General features: G+C 48.0%; 8 protein-coding genes across 19 annotated transcripts in view; 5 read left to right on the top strand and 3 right to left on the bottom strand.

Annotated features, from left to right (window-relative positions):
* LOC117899343 (RYamide receptor) overlaps positions 1-21,575 on the bottom strand; it is a 67,405-nt gene extending 45,830 nt beyond the window's left edge. The window contains exon 1 of one of the 2 annotated variants that reach the window (XM_034809295.1): positions 21,101-21,575. The gene's annotated coding sequence lies outside the window, so the exon portion shown is untranslated. The remainder of the gene's footprint in view (positions 1-21,100) is intronic. The other variant, XM_034809296.1, reaches the window with a different exon arrangement.
* Positions 1,920-3,082, top strand: LOC117899359 (phospholipase A1-like). Of its 2 annotated transcripts, none has more exons than XM_034809333.1 (2): positions 1,920-1,984; positions 2,052-3,082. In XM_034809333.1, exons 1-2 carry the CDS (start codon positions 1,953-1,955, stop codon positions 3,043-3,045), a joined length of 1,026 nt encoding a protein of 341 aa, XP_034665224.1. In that variant the 5' UTR covers positions 1,920-1,952; the 3' UTR covers positions 3,046-3,082. The 2 variants fall into 2 exon arrangements, with proteins under 2 accessions (XP_034665224.1, XP_034665225.1); XM_034809334.1 differs by having other exon boundaries at positions 1,947-1,992; positions 2,060-3,082.
* Positions 4,377-7,330, top strand: LOC117899360 (phospholipase A1 VesT1.02-like). Of its 4 annotated transcripts, XM_034809337.1 has the most exons (3): positions 4,444-4,498; positions 4,557-4,648; positions 6,420-7,330. In XM_034809337.1, exons 1-3 carry the CDS (start codon positions 4,459-4,461, stop codon positions 7,305-7,307), a joined length of 1,020 nt encoding a protein of 339 aa, XP_034665228.1. In that variant the 5' UTR covers positions 4,444-4,458; the 3' UTR covers positions 7,308-7,330. The 4 variants fall into 4 exon arrangements, with proteins under 4 accessions (XP_034665229.1, XP_034665227.1, XP_034665228.1 ...); XM_034809338.1 differs by lacking the exon at positions 6,420-7,330 and having other exon boundaries at positions 4,377-4,498; positions 4,557-5,585; XM_034809336.1 differs by lacking the exon at positions 4,557-4,648 and having other exon boundaries at positions 4,439-4,498; positions 6,328-7,330.
* Positions 8,051-9,176, top strand: LOC117899362 (phospholipase A1-like). Its single transcript, XM_034809341.1, has 2 exons — positions 8,051-8,090; positions 8,154-9,176. The coding sequence occupies exons 1-2, from the start codon at positions 8,051-8,053 to the stop codon at positions 9,128-9,130; spliced, it is 1,017 nt and encodes a 338-aa protein (XP_034665232.1). The 3' UTR covers positions 9,131-9,176.
* On the top strand, positions 9,888-11,080 carry LOC117899361 (phospholipase A1). Its single transcript, XM_034809339.1, has 2 exons — positions 9,888-9,990; positions 10,057-11,080. The coding sequence occupies exons 1-2, from the start codon at positions 9,945-9,947 to the stop codon at positions 11,028-11,030; spliced, it is 1,020 nt and encodes a 339-aa protein (XP_034665230.1). The 5' UTR covers positions 9,888-9,944; the 3' UTR covers positions 11,031-11,080.
* LOC117899339 (phospholipase A1-like) lies at positions 11,291-13,914 on the top strand. 7 transcript variants are annotated; one of them, XM_034809283.1, is made up of 6 exons: positions 11,291-11,383; positions 11,449-11,725; positions 11,781-12,607; positions 12,641-12,904; positions 12,962-13,002; positions 13,093-13,914. In XM_034809283.1, exons 1-6 carry the CDS (start codon positions 11,335-11,337, stop codon positions 13,813-13,815), a joined length of 2,181 nt encoding a protein of 726 aa, XP_034665174.1. In that variant the 5' UTR covers positions 11,291-11,334; the 3' UTR covers positions 13,816-13,914. The 7 variants fall into 7 exon arrangements, with proteins under 7 accessions (XP_034665174.1, XP_034665173.1, XP_034665175.1 ...); XM_034809282.1 differs by lacking the exon at positions 12,962-13,002 and having other exon boundaries at positions 12,641-12,939; positions 13,030-13,914; XM_034809284.1 differs by having other exon boundaries at positions 12,641-12,964; positions 13,280-13,914.
* On the bottom strand, positions 14,355-15,974 carry LOC117899344 (tenascin-X). The gene has a single exon (XM_034809297.1). It carries the CDS (start codon positions 15,941-15,943, stop codon positions 14,438-14,440), a length of 1,506 nt encoding a protein of 501 aa, XP_034665188.1. The 5' UTR covers positions 15,944-15,974; the 3' UTR covers positions 14,355-14,437.
* Positions 21,576-22,491: 916 nt separating the features above from the next.
* On the bottom strand, positions 22,492-24,004 carry LOC117899351 (extensin). The gene is made up of 2 exons (XM_034809318.1): positions 23,712-24,004; positions 22,492-23,644 (listed from the first exon to the last, which is right to left on the bottom strand). Exons 1-2 carry the CDS (start codon positions 23,974-23,976, stop codon positions 22,677-22,679), a joined length of 1,233 nt encoding a protein of 410 aa, XP_034665209.1. The 5' UTR covers positions 23,977-24,004; the 3' UTR covers positions 22,492-22,676.
* Positions 24,005-27,333: the final 3,329 nt, after the last annotated feature.

The following is a 27,333-nucleotide window of genomic DNA, read 5'->3' as shown; positions in this document are numbered from 1 at the left end:
TTTTACTCGGTTTGCCGCTCTTGCTTTTGCCAGTCTTCACTCATGGCTGCTTGAACCTCAAACCCCAAACCGCATTTATCTTTAGCAATGTCGTCAGAGGCACTTTTTGCCACCTTTTGCGGCATGTTTGTAATTATAATTAATGAGCAGCCCAACAGGCGCAAATTTACTCGGGGCAAAGTCAACAGTCGCAACATCTACATTGTAGTTGGCCCAGAGAAGAGAGCAGGCAGCGTTGAAGCTTGTGTGTGTGGCAAGTGCTTAGCTCTCCGTATGTCTTGTATTTAAATACGGAGAGAGACGTCTGCCCGGCAGGCAGTCCTTGTGCCCCAATTAGCTCATGTCGAGCGATGGCTGCAAAAATATGCCAAGTACAAAATGTGCGCAAAAGCATGTGCAGCGTTCCATATATGAGGATAAAGATTGAAGCTCCTCTTCAGATAGTTAATTATCTCTAGGAATATATAAATAAATTTACGTTTACCTAAGTACCCCCAAAGTAGGGGACTTTTATTCATAACATGTTTAACCTTCACCCTGAAAGTATTTCCAACACAAAAGAGCAACAAAATTTATTTGCCTCAAATGCTTATTTATGGGTTCAGGAATTTATTGTTTTTTCCCGGGGCCCAGGATGAAATTGAATTTTATTGTGGCTCAAATCCCTATTATGCGTGTGTGGTCGACCCTTGATTTGTGGCTTGAGGTCCACCCACACGAAACCACTGGCCAAAAGCGATTTCAACTTATCGCAGAAGTACCCAAAAATGTTGCTCTGATCTGTGGCCCACTCACGATGACATAATCCGCTGCGAAGTGAATCCGCTTCCCGTGGGGCAAATTGGATATGCAAATTGGTCCGTGTTGCCATTTAATTTGCTTAATCAAACGTAGCTGAACGTTTATCAGTCCCCCGGGCACGTGCCACATGAAATGCGACACTTTTCAAAATGCGATTAATTTGAAAATGTTCATTGAATCTGTCATCGACTGCGATGCCACAGACCCAACTCCTTGGGGGTCTTTGTGGTCGGTGCTGTGTCCACAAAGGCAACTCCGGGCAAATAGAACAAGGGCTGGGACCATTTTTTGGTTGTGGTTTCGCTCCCTTTTTGTGGTCATATTTGCGTTATTAATTGAATTAATCTCACAGTGAGGGAGCCTGAAAATATGCAACAGCTTTTCACCGATGAGTGGGAGTGATGTAATTTATTTTCAAGCACTCCAATTATCGCGTTGGCTGGGACGGTAACAAAAGTGAGAAGTCAATTAATGCCCAGGTGCCAGGTCAAATGTACCGGGAACGGTTCCAACTATTGTTGGAACCAGCTGCAAGTGCTTTTTCCACCAGAACATTCCACGACAAGGCGAAGCCGCTCAAATGCATTGAAGTGTTAAATTAAATGCCCATTTAATGACGCAAACAATTAAGCCCACTCGCCGTGGCTTACATGAGATTACGTTGGTCAGTTGGGCGCAGTTTGAATTATTTCTATGGGCGGTAGAGGGCCTCCCGGCGTAATTGATAGCTGCCGACAGATAGGCAAAACTTCTGATAGCGTTCGCTCTTTGTGCGATTGGAGACCCAGGTGGGTCTAAGGTACTCATTGCCACTCCCAAAATATACACGAATCACCATGGGTCCCCATTTTGGCTAGACACTTGACAGACCCCACCACAATAATAATAATATTCGCGAATCGTGCGGGAATGAAAGGCAATTGAAAAGTCAATCAATAGATAAATATTCCATCTGATTCGGCATTCCAGAAAGAAAACAAAAAACAACTTGCAGCGGGGGTGCTATCAGATGGTCGGCCGGTCATATTCTAAGTAGAATGTCCCCCACAAAGTGAGCCTAATCGGACGCCGATAAGTTTTGCCACCGGTTCGCCCTATAAAAGACCGAGGTGTCGACCTATTCGGCAATCAGTTTTCGGTTAAACAAGAACATGAAGACTTTCATTCTTTTGGCACTTTGTGCTCTGGCTGGTAAGTCCTTCGACACATGCCCCCCCAAAATATTTCTTAGCTAACGAATTACTATTATGTCTGACAGCTTCGGCCTATGCTTTGGACGAGGCTGACCGCGTCAATGGCGAGAACGGCTGGTATGTTCCCCAGCTGGATGGCACCTTCGAATGGGTTGACATGGATGTCGCAGAGGATTGGATGGACAAGCAAGAAGCTTTGGAGTCGCGCGGTCTGACCACTGTGCCCGTCAAGTTCTACCTGTACACTTCCTCCAACCCCACCAAGGGCAAGAAGATCACCGCCACCAAGAAGTCCGTTGATGCCTCTAACTTCAACGCCGCCCACCCCACCCGTTTCGTCATCCACGGCTGGACCCAGAGCTACGTCGCTGGCATGAACAAGAACATCCGCGCCGCCTGGCTGGGACATGGAGACTACAACGTCATCGTCGTTGACTGGGCCCGTGCACGTTCCGTGGACTACGCCACCTCTGTCATGGCTGTCTCTGCCACCGGCAAGAAGGTCGCCAAGATGATCAACTTCCTGCGCTCCGACTACGGCATGTCCATGGATGACCTCTACGTCATTGGCCACAGCCTGGGCGCCCACGTCGCTGGCTATGCTGGCAAGAACACCGACGAGAAGGTGCACACCATCATCGGTCTGGACCCCGCACTTCCCCTCTTCAACTACAACAAGCCCAGCAAGCGTTTGAACAGCGAAGATGCTCACTATGTGGAGTCCATCCAGACCAACGGTGGCACCCTCGGCTTCCTGAAACCCATCGGCAAGGGAGCTTTCTACCCCAACGGAGGCAAGACCCAGCCCGGCTGCCCCCTGGACGTTACTGGCGCCTGCTCCCACGGCCGCTCCACCACCTACTACGCCGAGGCTGTCGCCGAGGATAACTTCGGAACCATCAAGTGCAACGACTACGAGGCAGCCGTCTCCAAGGAGTGCGGCAGCACCTACAGCAGCGTCCGCATGGGAGCCGACACCAATGCCTACATGGTTTCCGGTGACTTCTATGTGCCCGTGAACAGCAAGGCCCCCTTCGGCATGATTCACTAAACGAACCGAACATGAATAAAACCTTAATTCAATCCAACTGAAAAATCCAACAAATTTCTCAAAAATCACTCGGGGCCATTAGGGGCAGGAATTGCCTTGACAGTTCTTCAATGAACTTCCCTATCAGGCCAATCAAGTCATAAACCTTAATGTCGTCCAAAGACCTATCAAGATAAGCCATAAATTGCGCTGAATTTGCTCATAAACTAGTCCTCGTCATCATAACTTTATGGCCATTTATGACAGCACTGTGCCACTTCAAGTAGATTTCTTAGCTGATTTATTACTTATTGTTCAGAAAATGTTTAATTGACTGGCGATCATTGTAGCGAGGTTCTACTGTTTTTGAGGGGTTATCTACCAAAAGGCTTTCCTAGGAATGCAAGAACTTATGTGAAGTACGGGCTACATATGTACATACATATGTGCAATGCATGTGCAATGCAAATCAGCTGGAGACTATTTGGAAGGGCTGACAGGCCGAACTTGCCGTTCAGCAAAGCTTAAACAGAGAGCAAGAGAGCCAGAGAGCGCGATATCAGAAATGCGTGAGTGCAGCTCAGCGCTGCTGCTGAGCGTGCACGAACGTGCATGCACGAATAAGGCGGGATAGATAGACGAAAGAACGGCCGCTGCCGCGCGCAAGCATGTGTACACATGCTGCTCAGCTTCTACCTGTACAGTTATATTTCAATTTCGCTATTCCCTTTTCAGCGCATCAGGCAAACCTTTCGCGGTGCTTCTTTCGCGTCGCTACTGTGGCCTACCTGCTTACAGAGCTATCCCTCTCTTTCATTCCTACGCCAGGGTACGTTACACAAAAGCTACCCACAAAAGTGCAAAGAAGCAAAGCGTACCGTGGTTCAAGAGACAATGATTATGGGAATACAATATACAGTTCGTTTTTAATTAAATTTAAAATGTGTATGTATGTACATACATGTACATATGTACATACATATTATTCTTTGCAACAATAATAAATATATAGTTACAAGGTAGGGATTTCATGGCTAAATATTGGCAACCAACCAACATAGCAAATACAAAAAAAAACTATAAATATTTTATTTCCAACAAAAACAAAATATTATTTCATTATAAGTCAAGTCATGGGAACGATGGATCTGCTAAAGTTGTACAATTAAAGCCAAAATTCCTTTCTTATCCTACTTGCCATGGGTTTTCCCATTCAAGTGCGGGATATTCCTAAATATCAACTATTCTTATCTACCTCGCCGCGGATATGACGGAGCTGTTATCAATGCTAATTTGAATCCGCGTAGCCCCACAATCATATTGTTGGATCAAAAATAGCTCTAAAGTGTTTACTTGCATTAAATTGCGATAGCTAGGGGGTCTATATAAGACTGAGAATGGCCACTGGACAGCACAATTGGTCAAGACCCCAATATGAAACTGTTATTTGTTCTAGCAGCCTTGGTGGCAGCAGGTGAGTTCTCCTCAAATATTACCCTGAAAGTAATTCCAATAATAAAAACATTTTGCAGTGAGTGCCCTTCCCGTTGACGATCGTGTCAATGGTGAGAATGGCTGGTTCATCCCCAAGCTCGATGGCAACTTCGAGTGGATGGATATGGCCGATGCCGAGGAGCTGCTTTCCGGAGACGATCAAATGGAGGGTCGCATCAGCACCAACGCCGTTAACTTCTATCTGTACACCAAGTCCAACCCCACCTCCAGGCAGGAAATCAAGTCTGATGCTTCCTCCATCAGTGGATCCCACTTCAACAGGAACCATGGCACCCGTTTCGTCATCCACGGCTGGACCCAAAGTGCCCAGGACGACATGAACACCCGCATCACCAAGGCTTGGCTGTCCCGCGGAGACTACAACGTGATTGTTGTGGACTGGGCTCGTGCACGCTCCGTTGACTACGCTTCCTCCGTGCTGGCTGTTCCTGGTGCCGGTGCTAAGGTCGGAGACATGATCAAGTACCTGAACGAACAGCACGGCATGTCCCTGGACAACCTGGAGGTCATTGGACACAGTCTGGGAGCCCATGTCGCTGGCTATGCCGGCAAGACTGTTGGCAGCGGTCGCATCCATGCCATTGTCGGTCTAGACCCCGCCCTGCCCCTCTTCAGCTACGACTCGCCCAGCAAGCGTCTCAGCACCTCCGATGCCTGGTATGTGGAGTCCATCCAGACCAACGGCGGCACCCTCGGCTTCCTGAAGCCCATTGGCAAAGGTGCTTTCTACCCCAACGGCGGCAAGACTCAGCCCGGCTGCGGCCTTGATCTGACCGGCTCCTGCTCCCATGGCCGTTCCGTCACCTATTACGCAGAGGCCGTCACCGCGGACAACTTTGGATCCATCAAGTGCGGCAACTACGAGGCAGCCGTCAACAACCAGTGCGGCAGCACCTACAGCAGCGTCCGCATGGGTGGCGTCACCAATGCCTACATGGTTTCCGGTGACTACTACGTTCCCGTCAATAGTGCAGCTCCATTCGGCAAGGTGAATTGAACCCCATGATCCCCCCTATTCAAGCAATAAATTGATTAAAAGTTATAAAGAAAAGTACATATCTGGTTTGTGGCATATTTGCAAACATTTTCTCTCGAAAGAGAGTCTTGGTTGGGTTATTTTCTCGTAGAGGCAGATCACAGATCTCTTGTTGATCCAACTTAAAATAATTATGTTGAAGCATATAAAAGCTACCCGTAAACAAAGATGTTCTCACCTTAATCGGCTCTTCAGCTATTAAGTTATGAACAAAGAACTAATCAGGGTACCCCACTGCTGTTATTATTTTCCCAAAATAGTTCAACAAGCCATTGATAAATAATGAAAACAAAAAGGAATAGTTTTATCATTTATGTAGATCTTTTAAGATATCAAAAGTTTCGACGCTTCCCTATCAGTCCTACGTGTGCTGTACAATCACAGAGTATTCAAAACGAACGCTAATTATGGCCCCATAAGAGTGTTAAAAACCCAAGTGTCCAATACTGTTGTGATTTCCATGCTTATCAGCTACCGAGCTAAGGACATGTACGGTTATCAATAATATTTTTAATCCAGCTAAAGCTACTATCTGATTGTTGTACAAAAGAGAGTTCTTGAGTGGTTACTTGTATTAAAGGGCGATTAGTTGGGGGCCTATAAAAGGCAGGGAATGGCTACTGAACGCCACAATTGGTTGAGACTCCAATATGAAAGTGTTCTTTGTTCTAGCAGCCTTGTTGGCAGCAGGTGAGCTCTCCTCAAATACTAAACCAAAAGAACTATTAAGACTAACAAAGGTATTCTCTCAGTTACTGCCCTGCCCGTTGAGGAGCGCATCAATGGCGAGAATGGCTGGTTCATCCCCAAGGTGGATGGCAGCTTCGAGTGGATGGAGCTGAAGGATGCCGAGGAGCTGCTTTCCCGCGGCGAGCAAATGGAGGGTCGCATCAGCACCAACGCTGTCAAGTTCTACCTCTACACCAGGTCCAACCCCACTGATGGCAAGGAAATCAAGTCCACGGCATCGTCTATCGGAGGATCCCACTTCAACAAGGACCATGGCACCCGTTTCGTCATCCACGGCTGGACCCAAAGTGCCCAGGACGACATGAACACCCGCATCACCAAGGCTTGGCTGTCCCGCGGAGACTACAACGTGATTGTTGTGGACTGGGCCCGTGCCCGTTCCGTTGATTACGCTTCCTCTGTGCTGGCTGTTTCCGGAGCAGGCAGCAAGGTCGGAGAGATGATCAAGTACCTGAACGAGCATCACGGCATGTCTCTGGACAGCTTGGAGGTCATCGGACACAGTCTGGGAGCTCAGGTTTCTGGCTACGCTGGCAAGACTGTTGGCAAGGGACGCATCCACTCCATTGTCGGTCTGGACCCTGCTCTGCCCCTGTTCAGTTACGACAAGCCCGACAAGCGTCTCTCCAGCGATGATGCCCACTATGTGGAGTCCATCCAGACCAACGGCGGCAAACTGGGATTCCTAAAGCCCATCGGCAAGGGAGCTTTCTATCCCAACGGCGGCAAGAACCAGCCAGGATGTGGTGTGGATGTTACTGGCTCCTGCTCCCACGGTCGCTCCGTTCTGTACTACGCTGAGGCCGTCACCGAGGACAACTTTGGAACCGTCAAGTGCCACGACTACGAGGCAGCTGTGGCCAAGGAGTGCGGCAGCACCTACAGTAGCGTCCGCATGGGTGCCGTGACCAATGCCTACATGGTCGATGGTGACTTCTATGTGCCCGTGAACAGCAAGGCTCCATTCGGCAAAATCGAATAGAGATCTGTGCCTTCTCGCAACAACAGTAACCAGAGCAAAGCTTCATTCGTTGCGACCGAATAGAGACCTCTGCTCAACCAACTCAATAAATATGTTGAAAAATTTGAAATCAAATCATCTTCACTTTTGCTTAACTGAAAATGTGTTCCCAAAAGGTTCAACCTCAAACCTAGTTACTTCTTTTGTTAAAATAATTGGAAAGTATTGTACTTTGTGTGTGGAAGCATTTGCAGTTGCAGTTTTCCGGGTATCTACAATTTCTCAATAAATACAAAATAAAGAACAAAATTGCATCGGAGATTTACTGAATGAAAGGCTCTAGCCAAACATTGGAAGGCTTTCTTGAGGCTTCCAAATTCTCTTCCGCTTTCCGTGATCCTCTTTAGTTTGAATTGAATCATAATTACGATTTCCTTTCACTTAGTTTATTCTATAAAAATAAACAAGATAAAGACCTGGGGACCCCTGAACCCCACCACGTCATATTCTCGCACCCGAGTCAAAGTTCCAAGTACAAACAATTTTCATTGAGAACATCTATATATCAGCAAAGCTGGGGAAATGAGTTGTTATCAAGTGAAGTTCTAATCTTAGTATCTGCGCATTATCTGATCGTTTCAGAAATGAGATTTCTCAAGTGTTTTCCGCTTGGACTCGTTCGATGATTAAAAAGCGATTAGCTTGCACCTATAAAATGACGGAGTACCCCACCTCTCCATACCACAAATTGGTGAGATTCCAGAATGAAAGTGTTATTTGTTCTAGCAGCCTTACTGGCAGCAGGTGGGTGCCAAAGGAAAATATCCAGAGGATAGCCAATACCCATAACAAGGCATTTTCTTCCAGCCTGTGCCCTGCCGATTGAGGAGCGCATCAATGGCGAGAACGGCTGGTACGTTCCCCAGGTTGATGGCAGCTTCAAGTGGATGGAGCTGAAGGATGCCGAAGAGCTGCTGGCCAACGCCGAGCAAATGGAGGGCCGCGCCAGCAATGACGTCCGTTTCTACCTCTACACCAGATCCAACCCCACTGATGGCAAGGAAATCAAGGCTGAGGCCTCCTCCGTTGACGATTCCCACTTCGACAAGGACCACGGCACCCGCTTTGTCATCCATGGATGGAATGGACGTTACACCGATGACATGAACACCCGCATCACCAAGTCCTGGCTGTCAAAGGGCGATTACAACGTGATTGTCGTGAACTGGGACCGTGCACAATCCATTGACTACGCTTCCTCTGTGCTGGCTGTTCCCGCGGCAGGTGAAAAGGTCGGAGAGATGATCAATTATCTGCATGAGCATCATGGCTTGTCTCTGGACAGCCTGGAGGTCATCGGACACAGCCTGGGAGCCCATGTCGCTGGCTATGCTGGCAAGAAAGTTGGCGACCATCGCGTCCACACCATTGTGGGTCTTGACCCTGCCCTGCCTCTGTTCAGTTACGATAAGCCCGACAAGCGTCTCTCCAAAGATGATGCCTTCTATGTTGAGTCCATCCAGACCAACGGCGGCAAACTGGGTTTCCTCAAGCCCATCGGCAAGGGCGCCTTCTACCCCAATGGTGGCAAGAAGCAGCCAGGATGTGGTGTGGATGTGACTGGCTCCTGCTCCCACGGTCGCTCCGTTCTGTACTACGCTGAGGCCGTCACCGAGGACAACTTCGGAACCGTCAAGTGCCACGACTACGAGGCAGCTGTGGCCAAGGAGTGCGGCAGCACCTACAGCAGCATCCGCATGGGTGCGGTGTACAATGCCTACATGGTTGAGGGTGACTTCTATGTGCCCGTGAACAGCAAGGAGCCTTTCGGCAAGATTGAATAGGAATTCGCACACTCATGGAGTGAATAAAATGAAACAAAGAAACGAACTTGAAGAGTGTCCATTTGTGTACCATCATTATCTGCATCTAGATACGGGGCTGTGGGGGTTCTAATCAACGTATTTTGCGTACGTCAGAGACTGAGCGCAGGGGGGACGAGCCTCGCAATCCCACAATCCACACACTCGAGGAAATTGGAGTCGCATTTGAAGAGAGTCTATTTTGGCTCAATGTGGGGAAGAAAACATTACTCTTGAGTTGAATTTTGTTATTGAGAGCTTCGATCATAAGGATGCAGATAAAAACCAAGTGGAGACGTGTGCCCTGTGCAAATCTATTTTTCTCTATTTATACGATTCGATTATGGCAGATATTCAATAATGATTTCGCAACAAGTAGCCTGACGGATTGATAAGACATTTGATTGACCGCAAAGTGGTGCGGTTGCTATATGATAATGCCTCTCGGATCGCGTCATGTGTAACCGAAAGCCTGAAACGTATCGGGAACGTGAACTACACGAGGCAGAAATAAAACCCTTCAAATCGAATCAATCTAGATGGACATTCTACTTAGTGCAAATTGCCAAAAACACATGTTCCACTCTTCAGGTTCCCCCGTCCAACGACCGTTCGTTCGAGTCCCTTATCGGTTGGGTGGGTCTATAATGGCGTGAGTGGCCACAGACCATCCAGTGTCCGTATCTCGAGTGTCCGCGCTTCAAAGTGTCTGAGATTCAATCTGGCGACTCGATTCTGATCCATATAAAGGGAACGCCGGTGTGGGCACAAATCGTCAGTTGAACGTTTCGTTGCCATGATCATGAAACTGCTTTTGGCTTTGGCTTTCTGCCTTCTGGCAGGTAAGTTAAATCTTTAGAAGATCCCAAGATCCAATCCAATTAAACCTATACTTCCCCCATCCATAGTTAACGCTGTTGAGGTGCGCGAGAACGGAGAAAATGGCTGGTATGTGCCACAGGCCGATGGCACCATGGAGTGGATGGACAGGGATGTGGCCGAGGCCTTCCTGGAGGCTCATGCCGAGAAGGAGGCACGCAACGTGCTCAACCCGGTGACCTTCTACCTGTACACCCAATCGAATCGCGGCTGGGCCCAGGAGATCAAGGCCTCCTCGTCGGTGATCTCTTCGTCCTACTTCAACCCCAACAACCCCACGCGCTTCACCATCCACGGCTGGTCCTCCAGCGCCGATGAGTTCATCAACTACGGAGTCCGCGATGCCTGGTTCACCCATGGAGACATGAACATGATTGCCGTCGACTGGGGACGTGCCCGCTCCGTCGATTATGCCTCCTCCGTGCTGGCTGTGCCCGGCGTTGGTGAGCAGGTGGCGAATCTGATCAACTTCATGCGCGACAACCACGGCTTGAACCTCGGCAACACGATGGTCATTGGCCACAGCCTGGGCGCCCATGTGTCCGGCTATGCCGGCAAGAACGTGAGGAACGGCCAGCTGCACACCATCATCGGCCTGGACCCCGCCCTTCCCCTCTTCAGCTACGACTCGCCCAACAAGCGTTTGAACAGCAACGATGCCTGGTACGTGGAGTCCATCCAGACCAACGGCGGCAACCTCGGCTTCCTCAAGCCCATCGGCAAGGGCGCCTTCTACCCGAACGGCGGCAAGTCCCAGCCCGGCTGCGGCCTGGACATCACCGGCTCCTGCGCCCACAGCCGCTCTGTGACCTACTACGCTGAGGCTGTCTCCCGGGACAACTTCCCCACCATGCGTTGCGGCAACTACGAGTCGGCTGTGTCCAGCAACTGCGGCAGCTCCTACAGCTCCGTGAAGATGGGCGCCACGGCCAATGCCTACATGGTGTCCGGCGACTATTATGTTCCCGTGCGCAGCGATGCTCCCTATGGCATGGGCAACTAAATCGATTTGCAATCAACAAATAAACTAAGCAAAAGCTCAAGCCAAAAGCTCTCGCACTCTCTCTCTCGAACATACAAGGCGAAAACGTTACTCGCTGCTCGCTCCACTCTCTCTCTCGCTACCCGAAAGCTCTTTTTTTTCAGGCAAAAGCTTTTCTGCAAGGGGATTTAAATCTTTGCGATTAGAAACGATCTAATCTCGGTGTTGCTGTTGTTGCCCTGATTTCGATTCCGGATCGATTTTGGGCAGACGGAAGGTATAAATACCGGCGACAGGTGTAGCTACCGAACCATTTAAATTTTCCATGCGAACGATGAGATTGTGTTTCCTTTTGCTGGTCTGCGTGATAGCAGGTGAGACTTTGCACTCCAGCCGCGGCATCCGTGGTGCAATTCAATGACAAAACACTTTTCTGCAGTGAATGCCTGGCCCATTGAGGATCTGTCGCTGCGCGTGAGCGGCGGCAATGGCTGGTATGTGCCCCAGACGGACGGCTCCCTGCGCTGGGTGGGCAGGTTCGAGGGCGAACGAGAATTGGCCCACTACGAGGCACAGGAGGCGATCATGGGTCGCCTGTCCACGAACACGGTGAACTTTTATCTGTACACGCTGAGGAATACCAATGCGGGGCAGCAGATCAAAGCCACTCGTGCCTCCATTGATGCCTCCAACTTTAATCCTGAGAATCCCACGAGGTAAGCTCCTACTTTAGCTCATAGTCAGAGTGAATCTGGAACAGTGCTTTTGCAGGATCACCATTCACGGCTGGAATGCCAACTACAAGGATGGTGTCAACACCAAGATTGCCGCCGCCTGGTTCCAGATGGGAGACTACAACATGATTGCCGTCGATTGGGTGCGTGGCCGCTCCCTGGAGTACGCCTCTTCCGTTTCCGCTGCCTCTGGTGCTGGCAAGAAGATCGCTGCTCTGATCGATTTCCTGGTGCTGGAATACGGCATGTCCCTGGATACCCTCGAGGTGGTGGGCTTCAGTCTGGGCGCCCACGTGGCCGGACACACTGCCAAGCAAGTCAAATCGGGAGAGGTTGGTAAGGTTGTGGGTCTGGATCCTGCCATGCCGCTGATCAGCTACAGCAACACGGCGAAGCGTCTGTCCAGCGATGATGCCAAATATGTGGAGTCCATCCACACAGCTGGCGGTACCATGGGCTTCACCAAGCCCATTGGCAAGGCTGCCTTCTACGTGAACGGTGGCAAGTCGCAGCCGGGCTGCGGCCTTGACATCACCGGCAGTTGCGCCCACACCCGCGCCGTCACCTACTACGTGGAGTCTCTGCTGTGGAACAACTTCCCCACCAAGCGTTGCGACACCTACAAGGAGGCCAACAAGAATGCCTGCGGCGACAAGTACAGCTCCGTGCTGATGGGCGCCACAGTGAACATATTCGTGGCCGAGGGCATCTTCTATGTGCCAGTGAACAAAGAGTCGCCCTTCGGTCTGGGAGAGCCGTTGGAGGAGTCCACAACTCTGGCTCCTGCCAGGCCCACAACTGTCGCTGATGACTCCACAACTGCTGAGGATTCGACTACTGCCGATGATTCGAGCACTGTTACTTCTGAAGTTGTAGAAGATTCGACGACTGCTGCAGCTGAAGAAGATTCCACCACCGCAGCCCCTGAGGAAGGAGGAGATGACTCTTCCACCGCTGCCCCTGAAGATGATTCTACCACTGACGGTTCAGGGGATTCTACAACCGCTGCCCCAGAAGACGACTCCACCACTTCTGCCCCAGAAGAGGGAGGAGATGACTCCACCACCGCTGCACCAGAAGATGATTCCACTACCTCACCACCTGAGGAAGATTCCACCACTGACGCCCCAGTGAAAGATTCCACCACTGCTGTCACAGAGGATGAAGATTCTACCACAGCTGCACCTGAAGATGACTCCACAACTGAAGCTCCAGAAGATGATTCTACCACCGAAGCCCCAGAGGAAGATTCCACCACTGACGCCCAAGAAGATTTGGAAGATGATACCACCACCGCAGCCCCTGAAGAAGATTCTACTACTTCTGCCCCAGAGGAAGATTCCACCACGGCTGCCACAGAGGAAGATTCTACCACTGAAGCTTCAGAGGAAGATTCTACCACAGCTTCACCTGAAGATGATTCCACCACTGAAGCTCCAGAGGAAGATTCCACCACTGCTGTTACAGAAGATGGAGAAGAGGTCTCTACCACTGCTGTCCCAGAGGAAGATTCTACCACTGACGCCTCAGAGGAAGATTCTACCACTGCTGTCACAGAAGATGGAGAAGAAGATTCCACCACTGACGCCCAAGAGGAAGATTCTACTACTTCTGCACCCGAGGAAGATTCCACTACTTCTGCATCTGAAGAAGATTCCACAACTGACGCCCCAGAAGAAGATTCCACCACTGACGCCCAAGAGGAAGACTCCACTACTTCAGCACCTGAAGAAGATTCCACTACTTCTGCACCTGAAGAAGATTCCACCACTGACGCCTCAGAGGAAGACTCCACCACTTCCGCCCCCGAAGAAGACTCCACCACAGCTTTCACAGAGGAAGATTCCACCACCGCTGTCACAGTCGATGGTGAAGATGATTCCACCACCGAAGCTCCTGTCACAGAAAATCCCACAACAACGACACCCGAAGACATCAACACACCGATAACCGATGCCCCTGGAGAGCGTCCCTCAACCGATGGCCCCGAAGATAACGATGTCTCGGGCAAGACCAAGAACATTTACATTTTCAACTTGTTTCTGATAAACGTCAAAGTCAACAAGAACTAAAACTATACAGTTCCTAACCTAACCAACTGAGCCCTGAACCGTGGGCGTGTTTCATTTCACAATAAATCCAAAAGCAATATGCAGAACATTTCCACATAAGCGTTTCAATTAATTGAAAGTCCTAAGGTCCTTGCAGACACGCCCATGAACTTAATGGGTATTCAATTTGATTTTAATTACGAATCAAACATCTTTTGAAGTTTCTGGGCCCCAGTTGGGACTGGAACTACTCGTATTCCTTTGTCGTGGAAGGCCAACTGGTGACGCACACACCCAAATTCCTTTGTGAGTCAAATCTGATTGCTGCTACTGCCACTTATCTGGTGGTCTAGCACTCGTACGTTTCCCAGTACTTTAGGGCATAATCAGTTCAAGCAACCAGCTGATTAAGAGGCAGCAACAGACATTTGCTTCGCTTATCGCATTTAGACCCAAAATTCACTTCTGCTGCTGGCCCAAAAGTCACTTCTGCTGCTGGCCAATAACTTTTGCCAAAAGTCCCAGCCACCAAAATAGAACAAACTTAAGCATCAGCTTCCCATTTAATTAGATTTATTGCAGCAGAACCAATTATCGGCGGGGAAGTCGGCAAATTGTGAGATAATTTATTGTGCATGAGGAATCACTCCTCTTGCTCGGTGGCGCAGATGTGTTGCTCGTCGAAAGCACAGCCCCTTAGTGTGGTCTCGAAATAACTGCCTTGTTCGCAGGACTGTTCCACGAGCTGCCCCTCGATGCATGCCACATAGCCAGCACAGTCCTGGGGATCAGCCGTCCGTCTGCCCTCAATGCATCTGCCTTTGGCACCACATCGGCAGTTGCTGTGACAAATTTTTAGATCATCGTTGAAGCATTCCAGCAATCCCGGATGGAAGTACTCTCCGCTGCCACAGCTATTGGCTACAAACAACCCATTGACACAGGCCAAGTAACCCCCACAGTTCTCGGCATCCTGCATCAGTTCTCCCTCCGTGCAGCCTGGCTTCTGGGGCACACAAACTTCATCCTCGTCGATGAGGCAGCCACTTGCTGTGGCATTGAAGTAGCTGCCAGGATCACACTTTAGTTGCACGAGCTCCTGGCCCACACACTGCTGGTAACCGGCACAATCTTCAGGATCTTCTACCATCTCGCCCTCGGTGCACTTTCGCACAGTTGGCAGACAAATTCCCTCCGAGTCGATCAAGCAAAGTTCTATTTTGGCATCAAAGTAGCTGCCGCTGGGGCACTGCTCTGCGACAAACTCTCCATCGATGCACTTTAGGTATCCGGCGCAGTTGTTGGGATCCACATCAAGGTCCCCTTCCTTGCACTTTTCGGGCGGTGCCACACAGATGCCATTCACATCGATAATACAGATCTTGAGGCTGGAGTTGAAGTAACTGCCACTGGCGCACTTCTGCTCCTCGAGCTCTCCATCGTTGCACTTTAGGTATCCGGCACAGTCATTCGGATCGGCTTGGAGCTCTTCTTCCGTGCAACTCTCGGCAGACACGCAGATGCCATCCGCATCTACAACACACATGTTATAGCTCACATCGAAGTAGCTTCCCTTCTGGCACTTTTCCTTCACTAAAACTCCGTTCACACACTGCAGGTAACCAGCGCAATCTTCGGGGTTCGCTTGGAGCTGCTCATCTGTGCACCTCGCTTGCAGGGGCGCACAGGAAACATTCCCATCCACGAGACAGTTTTTCGAGGTCAGATTATAGTAACCGCCAACGTCACACTTTTGCTGCACAAAGTATCCACCGATGCACTGCAAATATCCGGCACAATCCGTGGGATCCTCTGCCAACTCCAGTTCGGAGCATTTACTGGCTGCTGGCTTGCAGATGCCCTGGTCATCGATGACGCACACCTCATAGCTGGCCTCGAAGTAGGCTCCTTCGGGGCACTGCTGATGCAGGATGACCGAATCGAGGCACTGATAATAGCTGCCACAGTCCTGGGGATCGACTTCCACGGAGCCTTCCATGCACTTGCTGAGGTCCCTAACGATGGCAGGTAGCGATGGACTTGGCAGCAGACATACGAGTAGCAATGTCCAGAGGGTTAGCGATATCCTGGGCAATCCATCTCGTATCTCACCGTGGTAAAACATTCGCACTTGATGCGACTTTCTCATTTTTCTTAGCTCTAAAACTAAAACAGCAAACATCGCAGAATGCACTTTTATATGCCAGAACCATTACCATAATGGGTAGTCCGACTGCAGTGTTTCTGCCAGAGATAAGATCGAATGCTGGACGTTATCTGTACACCACTCGAATGGGAAAACTCAAGAGAACAATGCAACGGACAGCGGACAGCTGACTCAGCGGACAGCGGACAGCGGACAGATGACTCAACGCAAAGTCTTTTCTTTTGCATAAGAAAATACGAGAGGGAATTCTCGGGTAGCTTCGGGCACATGCCGGAGTCAAAAGGGTTAGTCAAACGATTCTTTCACAACCCAAATCTGAAATGTTCAACCCAATGAATGACAATGCTGAGGGGCTCCGAATTCAAGCTGCCGAGTGATTTGCATATATTTTCTTTGGGGCAAGTTTTCTCCCACTTGTTCGAGCTTGTTTCCGCTTGAAGTTCTGCATATGGTCGACAAATTAACATCATAAAAGGACAGAGCGAACCCCCATCTCCCCTGGGGCATTTGTTGCTTTTGTGTGAAGGTCGCACATGGCAGGCACATCATCTGTCAGTCGCCTTCCGGGCTCATTATTCACTTTTGCCGGGCGCCAAGACACGTCCTTAAAGCTTCCTTAAGCTCAAATGACCCTACACAATCCTTGTGAATCCCATGTTCCCTCTCCTTCTGCGCTTAGTTAATTTATCAAAGCTCAACTCATTTGATTCGTTGCCATTTTCTAGGGTTTTTAGGTTTCACTTTTCGCTCGATTTTGTTCGATTGTTGTTGGGGGTCACGAAAACCTTTTGGAGAATTCCACAATGGCTGCGGTCAGGACCAACAAAAAGAACAGGCAAATATCACAAGCATCTGTGGCAGCAATAAATATTCCGTTTGTTGCTCAAAGGGAAATCGTTTGGGTTGCCCTTTTTTCGGGAGGGTTGGTAGAAATTTTTAAACACGCTCATTCAAACGTTTTCCCCAATGACCGAAAGAAAAACACAGAACTAATGTTTCCTGATGCTTCCACCTAATGATACTCGTCCTCGTCGGGCAGTGAAAAGTCGTGCCTGGAAGTGTGTCAACTAACAATTGTCAGCGTCCTGGGAATAGCCCTCCTACCTAGCTTCACTCGTGGAACTCTGCTAAGGTGCAATTCTGCCACAGCAAAGGGCATGCCAGTGAAGTGAAATTGAAACGCCATTCAACGGTCGAGCTGTGTCCGCAGTTTTGCACTTTAATGGACTCGGGGAGATGCCCTTGCTGGGACATAATGAAGCCGATGGAGTTGTATTTAACAGCAGAAATAATTCACCAGGTGTGGGGCAGTGTCAAGGCTCGCATGTCCTGCAAATTAAAGCAGAAACTCGCTCACTCTGCTTTGAAGCAAATGCGAAAATGCTCATAAAATTACAAATTTAGCTGAATTAATTTTTGATTACATTTTATTACCGGCTGGGCGTAGGGGCCAAAGCCCCGTCGCATGCGTGGTCAAAAAAGGCTTCTGCTGGTTTTTCCCAAGCAGATTTTTTTACATTTCCACATGCATGAACACTTCTTCACTTCACTTGAGTTGAGTTCTTGTTGCTTACAATCGAAAAGTGGAATTCGACGAAACACTTGAGGCTGCCAAACAGAAGAGAAATTTTCTATCGCAGAGATGTTGAGCATATTTGGACAAGAAAGGACAAGAAGTCAAACAAAGAACCGGCAGCAGCTTAGCCGAAAGGCAACAAAATGTTGATGGATTTTCTCCTTTTTAATAATTTCTTATACTTCAATGGGGGCTGTTGAGACATTACACATACGCACCATTAGCAGCGAGATGTTTTCATGCTTGTTGCATGAACACGCTTCTCTTCCGGTCTACATATTTATAAGAACATTTGCATATCATTGGCAGCCCCAGCTCTAAAGCCCAGCATAAATCTGCGCGCCTTGAGCTCGAAAAAAAAAGAAAAAATGAATAAATTCTGCAGCAAAGAAAAAATGTAAGCCGTAAAAAAAACGTTGAATGACAAGAAACTTTTGGGCAAACAAAATGGCTAAGCAAAAGAGCAAACTTTAAGCCAAAGAATTTTTAATATTCCTTTCTTGAGCTGCTGCTCCACCGCATCCATCTTTTGGCTAGAGGTAAAAGTGCATTTTGCAGTTTTCGAGTTATGTATGTATATTTAAAAGATGTAAAGGAACAGCCAGAATCTGCCTCTCCCTGTCCCTTTTTATAAGTCTTCTTCTTCTTCAAAGTCTTCTTCTCTCCTAAATCACATTTTATAAACACCGACGGGTGGAAGATTTTTTTGTTGTCTTGTTTCTACCTCTAGTCAGTCAACTATTTGAAAGTTTGCTCTCCTGGCGTGTGTTTTCGTGTCTATTTTGTGTATAAACAAATTCAATTTGTTGTCATGTCGCTCCCCCTCCGGTTATCTTTGCCACAGTGTTACACAGTGTTCTTGGCAGCGTACACTAAGTGCTTTGAAGAACAGCGAATGGTAAATGGTGAATGGTGAGCAGCATCTCAAAAAATAACAACAAAAGAAAAAAAGCTGCTTATAATGTGTGTTTGTGCGTGTGCGAAACTTTTTTCAGTTTGCCATTTAAATTTGTTTAGTTTGCTCTTTTCAATGTGATTTCCGAAGATGTGGATAAATTGCCCAGCATCCGCCAGCCCCCTACCCTACGCCCAGAAGTAATCACTGCGCTGTGGACACATATTTCCTCACCTCAGTTTGGGGCATCTTTTGGCCAAAGTTCTGGGTCAGGAATTTTAATGCAGGCGTTGAGTTATTTGTGCAAAAAATAAATAACCAGAACTACGTGAATGTATACACAAGACCCGGGCCATTTCATTGAGTGGCCATTTCAATTGTGTTTCGATGAGTGCTGAATGGAAAGCAAAACTAATTTCCACCAAAATTAACCGCCACGTAAATATGTACGCAAACAAATCCCGCTGATTTGATCCAATTTAGTAGAATGCAATTTGGGAACTAGTTTGGTATTCATATTCGATGGCCAAATATGAAATTTACGAAACTGATTGGTTGGAAATGTACTAAATAATTTAATTATGTTGTGCTGGCATTGTAGGCAAGGATATAAATATTTAAAACTAATATTTGTTATGTTAGTAATAAGAATATAATATTAAATGGAGAACAATCAGAAGCGGGAGAAATTTTGGGTGGATTTTTTATTGAAAGTTGTGAATTACCTAATGGAACATATAATTCATTCTTCGGAAACAAATTTGGAAGTAAAATGACAATAACTTCTTAAAGATTATAAGTAGCAGAAACAGTTGGAGAAAATAAAATTCCTTATCAAATCAAACAGAAATTCCTTGCACATTGATCATTTCCAGAACCCTCTGACAACTTTTGTCTTTAACTTGTAAATGCTGATGTTTCCATGAAAATTAATCTACAAATTCTCAATCAATTTTCTTCTTTCCGCTCTCCCTATATATCCATTATAGGGATTTATTTGAAGTCAAGGCAGCTTTAATTTTTCATTGAATTTTCCCAATTTCCGTCTGCCTGTTTCCCGCCATCTACTCACATTTTTTAAATGTTTCTTGGAGCGCTTTTTCACAAGTGAAATTCACTTTTGCCGCGAATAAAACTATAAACTGAAGTACATAAAATGGGCATGACAAGTGGGCGTGTATGGGTTTGGGGAACGTGGACTCGTGTCAGAATCGAGCTGTCAAAAAAACAGCCTATCGGCAGAAAAAAAAAAACTTAAAAAAGGAAGCTGAGCAATTGCGACTGTCTGACATTGAATTGATTATTATTTATGATGATGCTGGGGGAGAAATGAAGAGGAAATGTCATTGCTGTCGTTAGGTAAACAAAAGTATTCCCATCAAAAGTGTTCGCTGTGTCAATATTGATTTTGACAGCTCAGTCTGTCGATCTGATTATCTTTAAGCAAACAAACAAGCAGACACACAATACACATGTAAATGCCAGGGAAGCTGTATCATAAGTGTGGATTTTATAAATAAAAAATACTGCCCGCGACAGCAACTGAGGATACATTTTGTGAGGACAAGACAAACAGATAAACCGATGCAGACAGGCACATAAATCTCGGCCCGCCTCGACACGCGTTGACATTAAAGCGACACATAAACCCAGCGAAAGTGTCAAGCAGTAAACAGCACAGGGCAGAGAGCAAAGGACCAGACTTAAATCAGGCCCAAACCAATTAAAGCTGTCGGTTCAAGGAACGGCCTTTGTCCCTTAGTGCGTCCCAAAAAAGCGGCAAAGAGATTCCGCTGCAAAATTGATGATAAAATACACGTTCACCTGCAGCACACACATGTGAGCAAAACGTTGAGGGGATTGCGTGCTGCATAATTTATAATTAGCCTCCTCTACAACGCCACCTTTTGTTGTACTCCCCCTGTCCTCTGTCAACGAGAGGCAAATGGATGCCTGGCGGACTTAGAGGACCGTCCTCGTACTCGTATCATGCAATATTTAGTTGCTCCGACTGGCGACAACAATGCGTATGCTTAATATACACACACACACATGTCCATGAGCAGCTTAACAGGAACAAACGGCTGATTGATGATACTTCCGGCTAAGGCCAAGGATAATGTAATATAAGTACAAAATTTGCAATGAAATTGTATTTCCCATTTGAGTGGAATAAAACGAAATAAGCAATCATAATGGACAGGACAGCCTTAGAGTCCACTGAGGGGATTTTTCTTAAAGCCAATCAGCTTACTGGATGACAGGTGGACTCTATCGCTCGGATGTGAGCCACAATGGCATTCAATTAGGAGTAGTTCCGACTCTAATCGAGCTGTTGAAATGGGTCTTAAATTGTATTTGACAGCTGTGCATTGTAGGTGCCGCAGGGAAATCAATTCTGACACTTTGAGGAACCTTCTCGGAGCTCTAAAATATTTATAGAAAAAAGGCTGGGTATGGACTGCCATTAAATGCTGGTCATGTGCCACTGAAAGTGAGACCCCAAAGCGAAGCTGAAGCTAATCCCACCCAGAACAGAACAAATGCCAAGGAGAAATGTGCGAAATCTGACTGAATGCTAACAAGTAGAAACAACAGAGCGACAAGCCCCAAGACCCAAGCGGAGGACAAGCTGATTAGCAGGCAAATAAAGCTCATTACAACTCACCTGGTGGCGAGCACCTCCCTCCTGCTGCTGCTCCTCTGTTCTGCAGCGTTTTGCCGGAACTGCAACTGCCCCCCACTGAGTGAGCAGGCGGCAATGACAATGTCAATGTCAATGGCAGAAATAGTAGCCCGAAACAATGTCGAACAATTTCACATCCGAGCCACACACACACTGGAATTTATCACTGGAATTATGTCTACCGTTTTGGGTATTGCGTATACGCAGACCACTTGATGAATATTCGCAGTTTGTTAATTGTTTATTGGTTATTGCATCGCGTGCCCATCTTCAATTGAATCGAATGGCTTTTTTATGCGTTTTCAAGTCGCGATTTCGTACGTGGGCCACATGGAAGTCAGTGTCTAGGCGATTGAGAACGCCCACCAGCGGTGCGAGTCGCACGAGCACAGAAAGCGAACTGAATGCCGCATCCGTCGGCAGTGGCTGTGTGGCAGTGGCAGCGCGCCCACCAGCCCTCCACTGCAGATCAGCCAGGCACGAAGCTACGGCACGAACCACTCGAGGCGGCACACTCTCATGCCCACTTCTGGTCCTTCCGGTAAGGCGACGCAACATGTTGCCATCGCTTTGCGCAGGCACCGCCAAACAACTGTTGGTTTTTGGCGGGAAACACGGCGCAACATGTTGCACGCAGCCACAGCCACAGAGGCCGGCACATGCCGGGGCAATGAGGAAAGGCATTAGCTTTGGCCAGTACTCAGCTTAGGCCTAACCGCAGAAAATTAACACAACGTAACGCAATTAAACGTGCTGTAAATCCAGCAAGGTCGACTCTTCGCTTAAAGGTCAATTATCATTTTTAAACGGCAGCACGAGTGTGCGTAAGTGTTAAACATTATTGAATCAGTGGAACGGGTAAATATGTGCAGGTTCAGATTTGTTTAGGGTTAAAAGATGGTAGAGGAAGAGCGTGGAAAAAAGTAGAAAGAATTAAAGCTGACCAGAAAATGAGATGCAAAGGAAAGGAATTTGTTCAAGCATCGACTAACAGTTGATTGTTTGGTTTCTTCCAAATCAAATACTCGAATTTGTATGCAGATTATTATACCATAAATTTACAGAAAGGAATTAGGGAATATCCTTGAAACTTCTTTGTATCTAATTAGGCACAGATCAGGCAAAGATTTATGTGAACATTCCCATGAGTGCGGAACTTTGTGAAGTTTCCCACAAGAGACCTTTAAATCCATAAGAAATTGCTTAGAAATCCTTCTACTACTGACTAAATCCTTTTCATATCTTTATCTTCGCTTGGCCTAACCTTTCTTAGACACTTTAAAAACCTTTTGAAATCCCATTCTACCTCCCCAATCGTACTCCAACTTGCTGTTTTTTCTAAAAATTCGATCTTTATTATCTACACAAAATGTAACAAATTTAACAAATTTTACAAACGAGCAAAACAACGTGAGATGCATGTGTGTGCGTGTGTGTGAGTGTGTGCATGGGGAAGTGTGAGCTGTGCAGGGGGTAAGGGGAATGCATCCATTTGGACATTAGACTATGACAAACGAGAAATTGGCTAAGACATCTCCATTTCCATCGTGTTTCGATCCTACTTCAACTTCTTGAGGAAGAAGCGGTTGGGAGGACCGTAGTTGGAGGCGGGAATGTGAGCCTGACGCTGCTCCTGCTGCTGCTCCTCGACAATGATGGGCGCCATGGAGGGCTCCTCGATGGCCAGGGCGGCGGGGGCAGTGGCAGGGGGCAGGTACTGGTTGGCAGGAGCCGACAGCGTGGTCTGCACCTCCTCGCCAGTGTAGGCGGGCGCCGTGGGTGCGCCATAGATGGCGGAGGGCTGCTCGATCTCGGGCTCGGGTGCCAGAGTGGTGGGTGGCAGAACATCGGCAACTTCGGCCAGCGGGGCAAAGTCCTCGGCGGTGGCCTGACGGGGCTCCATGTCGGCGGGTGGGACACCATAGACGGGCGCCTCCTCCTTCTTGGTCTTGTACTTGATGAAGTAGACCTCGGGTTTGGATGGCTTGGTGGGTGGTGGCGTCGGGATTACAATATCCTGCTCCTGCTCGGGCTTCTTGTGCAGCACATAGATCAGAGTCTTCTCCTCGTTCTGTGGTGGCGGAGGCACGATGGGTGCGCGCAGTGCCGGTGCCGATGGGGCCTTGATGAAGACGATCTTGTAGTGCTTCTGCTTGGGTCCCACCTGATGGGTGACGCGTGGCTGCACGGCATCCTCCTCCTCGAAGTCCTTGGGCGGCACATGGACGTAGATGTGCTTGTGGATCTTGGTCTCCTGCGGTGCGTTGTTGTAGCCGCTGGCATGCTGCACACCGGACAGGCGGTGGGCCATGTTGTAGCTGTCATCGTAGGAGTTCAGGGGCTCAGCGGAGGGACCAACCTGCTCAAAGATGGCATCCTGCTGTGGCTGCTGCTGCTGTTGCTGTTGCTGCTGCTGCTGGGGTGGCAGGTAATTCATTTGAGGCTGCTGCACTGGTGGCGCTGCAAAGTTGGCAAACGATTGCTCCTGTGGCAGCGTCTGATAGATTTGTGGCGCAACGGGATGAACTAGGAAAGAGCCAAAGAGTGAAATGTTAATGGATCTTCACCCCTCCGGGCTGCTGCCAATACTCACCATTCAATGGCAATGCCCGCTGGCTCTGCTGCTGTGGTAATCCATGGTAGGCATACGGGGATGGTGGCTCAGGACGAGCAACAGCTCCGGCGACCAGCGTGGCCACACAGACGACAAACAGCGATGAGACACGCATGGCTAACGATTGGATCCTGTGGATGATGATGAGGTCTAACCCGTAATCCTTTACAGCTCGATTGACTGACTGCTTCGATGGAGAAGCTCGAACGTTGACTGATGCTGATTGGAGCACCGCGTTGGCCATTTATATGTTTCGAGCGACGAAGCGTCGGAGAGTCAAAGAGTCAAAGAGTCGAAGATTCGGACACGCTGCTCAGTGCGCCTCAGCGCCTCCAACCAATCTCAAAATCTCATTACAAAAGGTAAACGGAAAAAATGAATTTAATTAAGCATCAAAAGAGATACACAAACACTCAACGGGCGAGACCGAACGAGAGCGAAAGAGTGGACACAAGAGAGAGTGCGAGAGCGATTGCCATGGAGATGAACTTGGACCAAGGCAGAGAGAGGACAGACGGAGGCAGCAGAGGACAGAGAGAGGCAGCAGAGCGGCAGCAGAACGGCAGCAGAGCGGCTGGACACGTGTCTTCTGATGTCTTCAAGCGAGAAATTAGAGCAATCCAAAATGGAGACAAAAACCTCAAGCTGTAAATCCATTTCGTTTACCGTTAAGCCAGCCACTGGCTGACCCACAGCCACAGCGGGTGGGAGCGAGCGAGCGAGAGAGATGTAGCGGGATGCCCCGAAAGCTTCCTCATCAGTCTGCGCCCCAGGCCGTAGACGCTTTTGTGTAACACTCTCACACACACATTTTGTACATTTTGTGTGTTTGTTTATTTGTATCTTGTCTCTGAGAGATGGGATGCAGCGGCAGCAGCAGCAGCAACCTTCGGCTGAGTGCGCCAAGTGTTATTTTCACAATTGGAGCGCACTCGAGCCGCTGTCTCGGAAATCGAAAGTGACCCACGATTACGCACTCGCCACAGGCACCCTCTGCACCCATTGAAGGTGCAAAAGTTCATTCATGTGGCAGCAAGTCGAACTTGTTCATGCAGTTGGTGGTGGGTCAGGTCAAGTGATTCCAAGGAATTCCTGCCCACAGATAAGCCGGTGGGGCTTAGATAATGTAAACGGAAGTAGAAACACGTGTAGGATATTTTTTGAGAGGTGGAAATGGTGTGAAAATAGAGCCTGAAAGTGCAAGTTCCTTTTTGTAGGTTCAGGATTTGTTGGAACTTAATTTTGCATGTACAAAAAGTGGAGCAGAGGGAGAACAATACAAGCTTAAAACTCAGCCAAACAGATGCAAGGCACGGTATACCCTTTAAAAAGTGTTCTCAAAGTGGAACCTGAGCCTGAAGGAATTTCCAGAATCTTGAAGTGAGAAAAAGGGCTACAAATTCGAAACCAAATCAATAAAACTCTCCTCGCCGGAACTCTCAATCAAAAACTGTCATTCATTACCACATTCTTACCTACCGAATTTCCCAATTAAATCAAAACAATACTTCAACGTAAATTCAATTAATTGAACATGAATAAAAAGAAAACAAAAACCCAAAGGGCCATTTCAAGGCCACTCACATAGTTTCCACCCAACTGTCAACGGGGGACAGTCGGACAGTCGTTCAGCCATCAACTCGTACTCGTACCGCAGACACTTTCAACACCTACGACAACAATTACGAAACGAGCGTAACAAAATGAAAATCAATTTTATAATTGAAGCCAAATGAAAGAGAGAGAAAAGAAGAAGTCGAAGCAATAAAATGATAAAACAAAACAGCAGCAGCAGCCGAAGCAGCAGCAGCCACCCAAATCACATGAGTAGCAGCGTTACTCTTGGATTGTAATTGGATTTGGTGCACGTTGGAAGATGGCAGATGGAAAGCAAATAAAGCGAACCCGAATCGGAATCCAACAGACACTTGTCCACTCTGCTGTCCACACACGAACAAATCATAAATCGTAAGAGTAATTGCATCGAGAAATGGTAAGTACATTGTTGGTACCACACACTGGACAAGAAGCTGGGGCGTACATAATGGCAGCAAGGTTGCTTTACGTCATCAGCGAACTGCCAGCGGACGGGCAGTGAATCAATGGAATTGATTGGAAATTGGTGCACTTGCCACCGCACTGAAGAAGCCGCAACTGTCCCTCTCCAGAGAGAGAGTGAGAGAGCTGCAGAAGGAAACCCGAAAATCAGGTCACCTGTGCAGTAGCCATCCATTGATTCGCACCGATCGCCTCACCTTACCCTTCGCCTCTTGGCATTGGCGCTGTGTCTCGTGCCCTTCGATTGTGCTCCATTGACATTGCCGCCAGGTCTGTGGTATTTCCAATCGATGGAGCACAGCTAGCTGGGGATGCTGCACACTCGACGTGCCACTTGTTGCATGTCAAGTGCCACGACGCTCAGCAAACGGCAACAAAAACGCAGAAGCTTTGGGGCTTTGTCATTGAGATGTGAACCCACCAGTCGATTAGGTGGCCAAGAGAAGAGCATTCCACAGAATGCGTAGGTCAAATGGTTGATAAAAATAGAAACAATCGACCAGCCTCTCTGTCAATTGCTGCTCCAAAGAAGGCTGAGACACAATGGGCTCTCGGGGGAAGTTGGTAGAAAGAAAACTCAGCTTAAAGTTGAGACTGAGGCAGCTTCCTGCTCCCACAATTAAAACTTTAATTTATCAATTAAACAAACACCTAAAAGGCTTGTAGTTATTCCTAGCAATGCCTTGTGGCAATAATCATTAAATTTCATTTCACTTCAAGCCCGAAAAAAAATGTTATTTTTACTTTTACCTCGGAAAGGAAGAGGCAAAGCGTAAAGATGCAAATCATGGCAGCAAAAAGAAGTTAAATTTATCCGCAAAATGTGTGTTATACATTTACTTAAATGCTTCAACCTACATTAACAGACAAATTATGACAAATGGCAAATGAATGTCGTTGTCGGTGTAGCCTCCGCCTCCTCACAGACTGGCTGCCACTCTTGCCCAGATGCGTTGACAAATCGCCAGGCTAAATGGTTTGCCCCCTGGCCACATACTGTAATGATGATGATTACAGCAGTGATAATGGCGATCGGCGATTATCTCGTTAATTAGAGGTAAACATCGGGTAACTTGAGCAGTTTTCACACCAGCACACATAGCCGCCAGGGGTGTCCCACCCATCAAGGTCATTCGATTTTAGCACAATTATCGAGCTTCCCTCATCACTCATCCCAGTGCCCAGCACCCAGTCCCCCCGTCTTGGGTTTTATGTAACTCCCACCATCATCATCGTGGGCCAGTGGGGGGAAGTAATTAAAATTGGAGCAAGTTTGAGCACTTTTTTTATTTCTTTGGTGTTTGGGTTTGGGCTGTGGGGCGGTCTCTATGGCAATGTTAATGAGGCTAATGCGGCGGTCAAAGCAAATTGGTTTTGGGTATGGGCTTCCCAATTTATTCTATTCCTTTATGCGACGAGCACCGAATTAAGTGCTGCGGATTAGTCATCAAAGCGGCAGGTAAAAATACAATTTAATTGCAGCTCATACTTGGAGAAAGTAGTTGCAAGGAGCACTCATTTCTCACTCCCCAACCGCTGCCCC

The sequence above is a fragment of the Drosophila subobscura genome, chromosome O (assembly GCF_008121235.1).
Source record: "Drosophila subobscura isolate 14011-0131.10 chromosome O, UCBerk_Dsub_1.0, whole genome shotgun sequence".
NCBI classification, from domain to species: Eukaryota; Metazoa; Arthropoda; class Insecta; order Diptera; family Drosophilidae; genus Drosophila; species Drosophila subobscura.
Note: the sequence above shows the minus strand (reverse complement) of the source record. Positions and strands in the feature narration are given on the sequence as shown.

What these genes read in the sequence shown, in the direction of transcription:
- LOC117899359 (XM_034809333.1), top strand. Translation starts at nt 1,953, where the DNA reads ATGAAGACTTTCATTCTTTTGGCACTTTGTGC. An exon ending in ATTCTTTTGGCACTTTGTGC is followed by an intron (nt 1,985 to 2,051) that starts TCTGGCTGGTAA and finishes ATTACTATTATG; the next exon opens with TCTGACAGCTTCGGCCTATG.
- LOC117899361 (XM_034809339.1), top strand. Translation starts at nt 9,945, where the DNA reads ATGATCATGAAACTGCTTTTGGCTTTGGCTTTCTGCCTTCTGGCAG. An exon ending in GGCTTTCTGCCTTCTGGCAG is followed by an intron (nt 9,991 to 10,056) that starts GTAAGTTAAATC and finishes CCCCATCCATAG; the next exon opens with TTAACGCTGTTGAGGTGCGC.
- LOC117899344 (XM_034809297.1), bottom strand. Translation starts at nt 15,943, where the DNA reads ATGAGAAAGTCGCATCAAGTGCGAATGTTTTACCACGGTGAGATACGA.
- LOC117899351 (XM_034809318.1), bottom strand. Translation starts at nt 23,976, where the DNA reads ATGGCCAACGCGGTGCTCCAATCAGCATCAGTCAACGTTCGAGCTTCT. An exon ending in GCGGGCATTGCCATTGAATG is followed by an intron (nt 23,645 to 23,711) that starts GTGAGTATTGGC and finishes GCTCTTTCCTAG; the next exon opens with TTCATCCCGTTGCGCCACAA.
- LOC117899362 (XM_034809341.1), top strand. Translation starts at nt 8,051, where the DNA reads ATGAAAGTGTTATTTGTTCTAGCAGCCTTACTGGCAGCAG. An exon ending in AGCAGCCTTACTGGCAGCAG is followed by an intron (nt 8,091 to 8,153) that starts GTGGGTGCCAAA and finishes ATTTTCTTCCAG; the next exon opens with CCTGTGCCCTGCCGATTGAG.
- LOC117899360 (XM_034809336.1), top strand. Translation starts at nt 4,459, where the DNA reads ATGAAACTGTTATTTGTTCTAGCAGCCTTGGTGGCAGCAG. An exon ending in AGCAGCCTTGGTGGCAGCAG is followed by an intron (nt 4,499 to 6,327) that starts GTGAGTTCTCCT and finishes GTATTCTCTCAG; the next exon opens with TTACTGCCCTGCCCGTTGAG.
- LOC117899339 (XM_034809280.1), top strand. Translation starts at nt 11,335, where the DNA reads ATGCGAACGATGAGATTGTGTTTCCTTTTGCTGGTCTGCGTGATAGCA. An exon ending in AATCCTGAGAATCCCACGAG is followed by an intron (nt 11,726 to 11,780) that starts GTAAGCTCCTAC and finishes GTGCTTTTGCAG; the next exon opens with GATCACCATTCACGGCTGGA. An exon ending in CCCCAGAGGAAGATTCCACC is followed by an intron (nt 13,000 to 13,062) that starts ACTGACGCCCAA and finishes GAAGATTCTACT; the next exon opens with ACTTCTGCCCCAGAGGAAGA.